The sequence below is a fragment of the Otolemur garnettii genome, unplaced genomic scaffold (genome assembly GCF_000181295.1).
Source record: "Otolemur garnettii isolate 467f Iridium unplaced genomic scaffold, OtoGar3 scaffold00153, whole genome shotgun sequence".
Lineage (NCBI taxonomy): Eukaryota > Metazoa > Chordata > Mammalia > Primates > Galagidae > Otolemur > Otolemur garnettii.
In genome coordinates, this window is record NW_003852548.1 from 2,756,962 (window position 1) to 2,758,392 (window position 1,431).

Below are 1,431 nucleotides of genomic sequence, written 5' to 3' on the forward strand. Positions count from 1 at the left end.
TTGTTGTTTGGCGGGTCCGGGCTGGGGATTTGAACCCATCACCTTAGGTGTACGTGGCTGGCGCCTTAGCCAGTTGAGCTATAGGCGCCGAGCCTTGGCCATTTTTTTTCAGACACAGGGTCTCACTCTTGCTTGAACCTGTGAGCTCAGGCAATCCACCCACCTCCGCCTCCCAGAGTGCTTAGGATTACAGGCGTGAGCCACCACACCCAGCCCAGGTCACAGCAGTCTTGTCATTAGCTTCACTGAGTCCCAAGAGGAGAGAAGGACAGAAACCACAGCATAGAACAATGGAAAGGGAGGGCCAGGTGAAGGCTAAAACAGGGCTGATAGCTGGGGATGAGGCACTGACCAATCCTGCTGTCCATGACGTAGGTCTCAATGATGGCACTCTTCCGGCAGAGGTCCTCTGCCATGGAAGCGCTGCTCACTTCCAGGTGTTTCACCTGCAAGATGGCCCAGCCCACCTCAGACCTCTCGACTGAGCATGTTCACACATGAGGAGGGGCCCATCAGACATCCCCCCCACTTCAAGTGGGGACGAACAGGCAGAAAGACAGCACCTTCTCCTCCAGCATCCATTTCTCCTGCTGTGTCTCTGCCAGCCGCTGAAAAAGTTCAGCCACTTCCTCATCTGACAGCTCTGCTGGCCGAGGAGGCTGGGCCTGAGGGCTGCTAGATAAGGACTGCAGGAAAGAGAAGGGGAGAGGTTAGCCCCAGGCTCAGTGCCACCCATCTCAGGCAGCAGTCAGGAGCTGAGGGGGAGAATCAGGCTGGAGGTGGGTGAGAGAGTATGAGCTCTGCAGTGGTGAATATGGGTCCATTTTAGCATCCTCAGAGACTCTGTATTCCCCTTTGCCAAAGTGGGGTATAGTAACCACATCAGAGCCTAACAGAGAGGATTAAGGGAGATCCTGTAGCAAATGAGATCTAATTTCCAGTTGATAGGAAAACTAGAATGAAGAGGAACAAGCTAAATGATATCACTAAGAAGCCAAGAGAAAAATCCAAGGGTGGGATACTTCCAGCAGGTCAACGGGGATGGTTACTTCAACAAGTTAGTCTTAGGGAAAAAGGGACCACATTAGATTAACGAGACTTTAAGGGACAAAAACAACCAGATGCAGCACGTGCTCTGAAACTGGCATTTTGGGGCCAAGTTAGAGAAACCTGATTAAGGTCAAAGTATTAGATGACATGAAAATTTACCAAATCGGGAAGGTAGAGAGATCAGCTAAACAAAAACAGGTTACTCATAAACTCAATTAAGTCTAGAAAAGAGATCTGGAAGGGTATGAACTAAGCATTTATAATGGTGATCTCTGGATGGTGAAAATGTGACTTCTTTTTTTTTTTTTTTTTTTTTTGGAGACAGAGCCTCAAGCTGTCCCCCTGCTTAGAATGCCTGGCATCACAGCTCACAGTAACCTC

General features: G+C 49.5%; 1 protein-coding gene across 1 annotated transcript in view; it reads right to left on the bottom strand.

Annotated features, from left to right (window-relative positions):
- The window catches only part of GRIPAP1 (GRIP1 associated protein 1), a 38,210-nt gene that overhangs the window by 7,173 nt on the left and 29,606 nt on the right, over window positions 1-1,431 (bottom strand). Inside the window, exons 21-22 of the mRNA XM_023519039.1 lie at window positions 564-686; window positions 353-446 (exon numbers count right to left, since the gene is read on the bottom strand). Of these exons, the coding sequence (XP_023374807.1) occupies window positions 353-446; window positions 564-686 (217 nt within the window). The remainder of the gene's footprint in view (window positions 1-352; window positions 447-563; window positions 687-1,431) is intronic.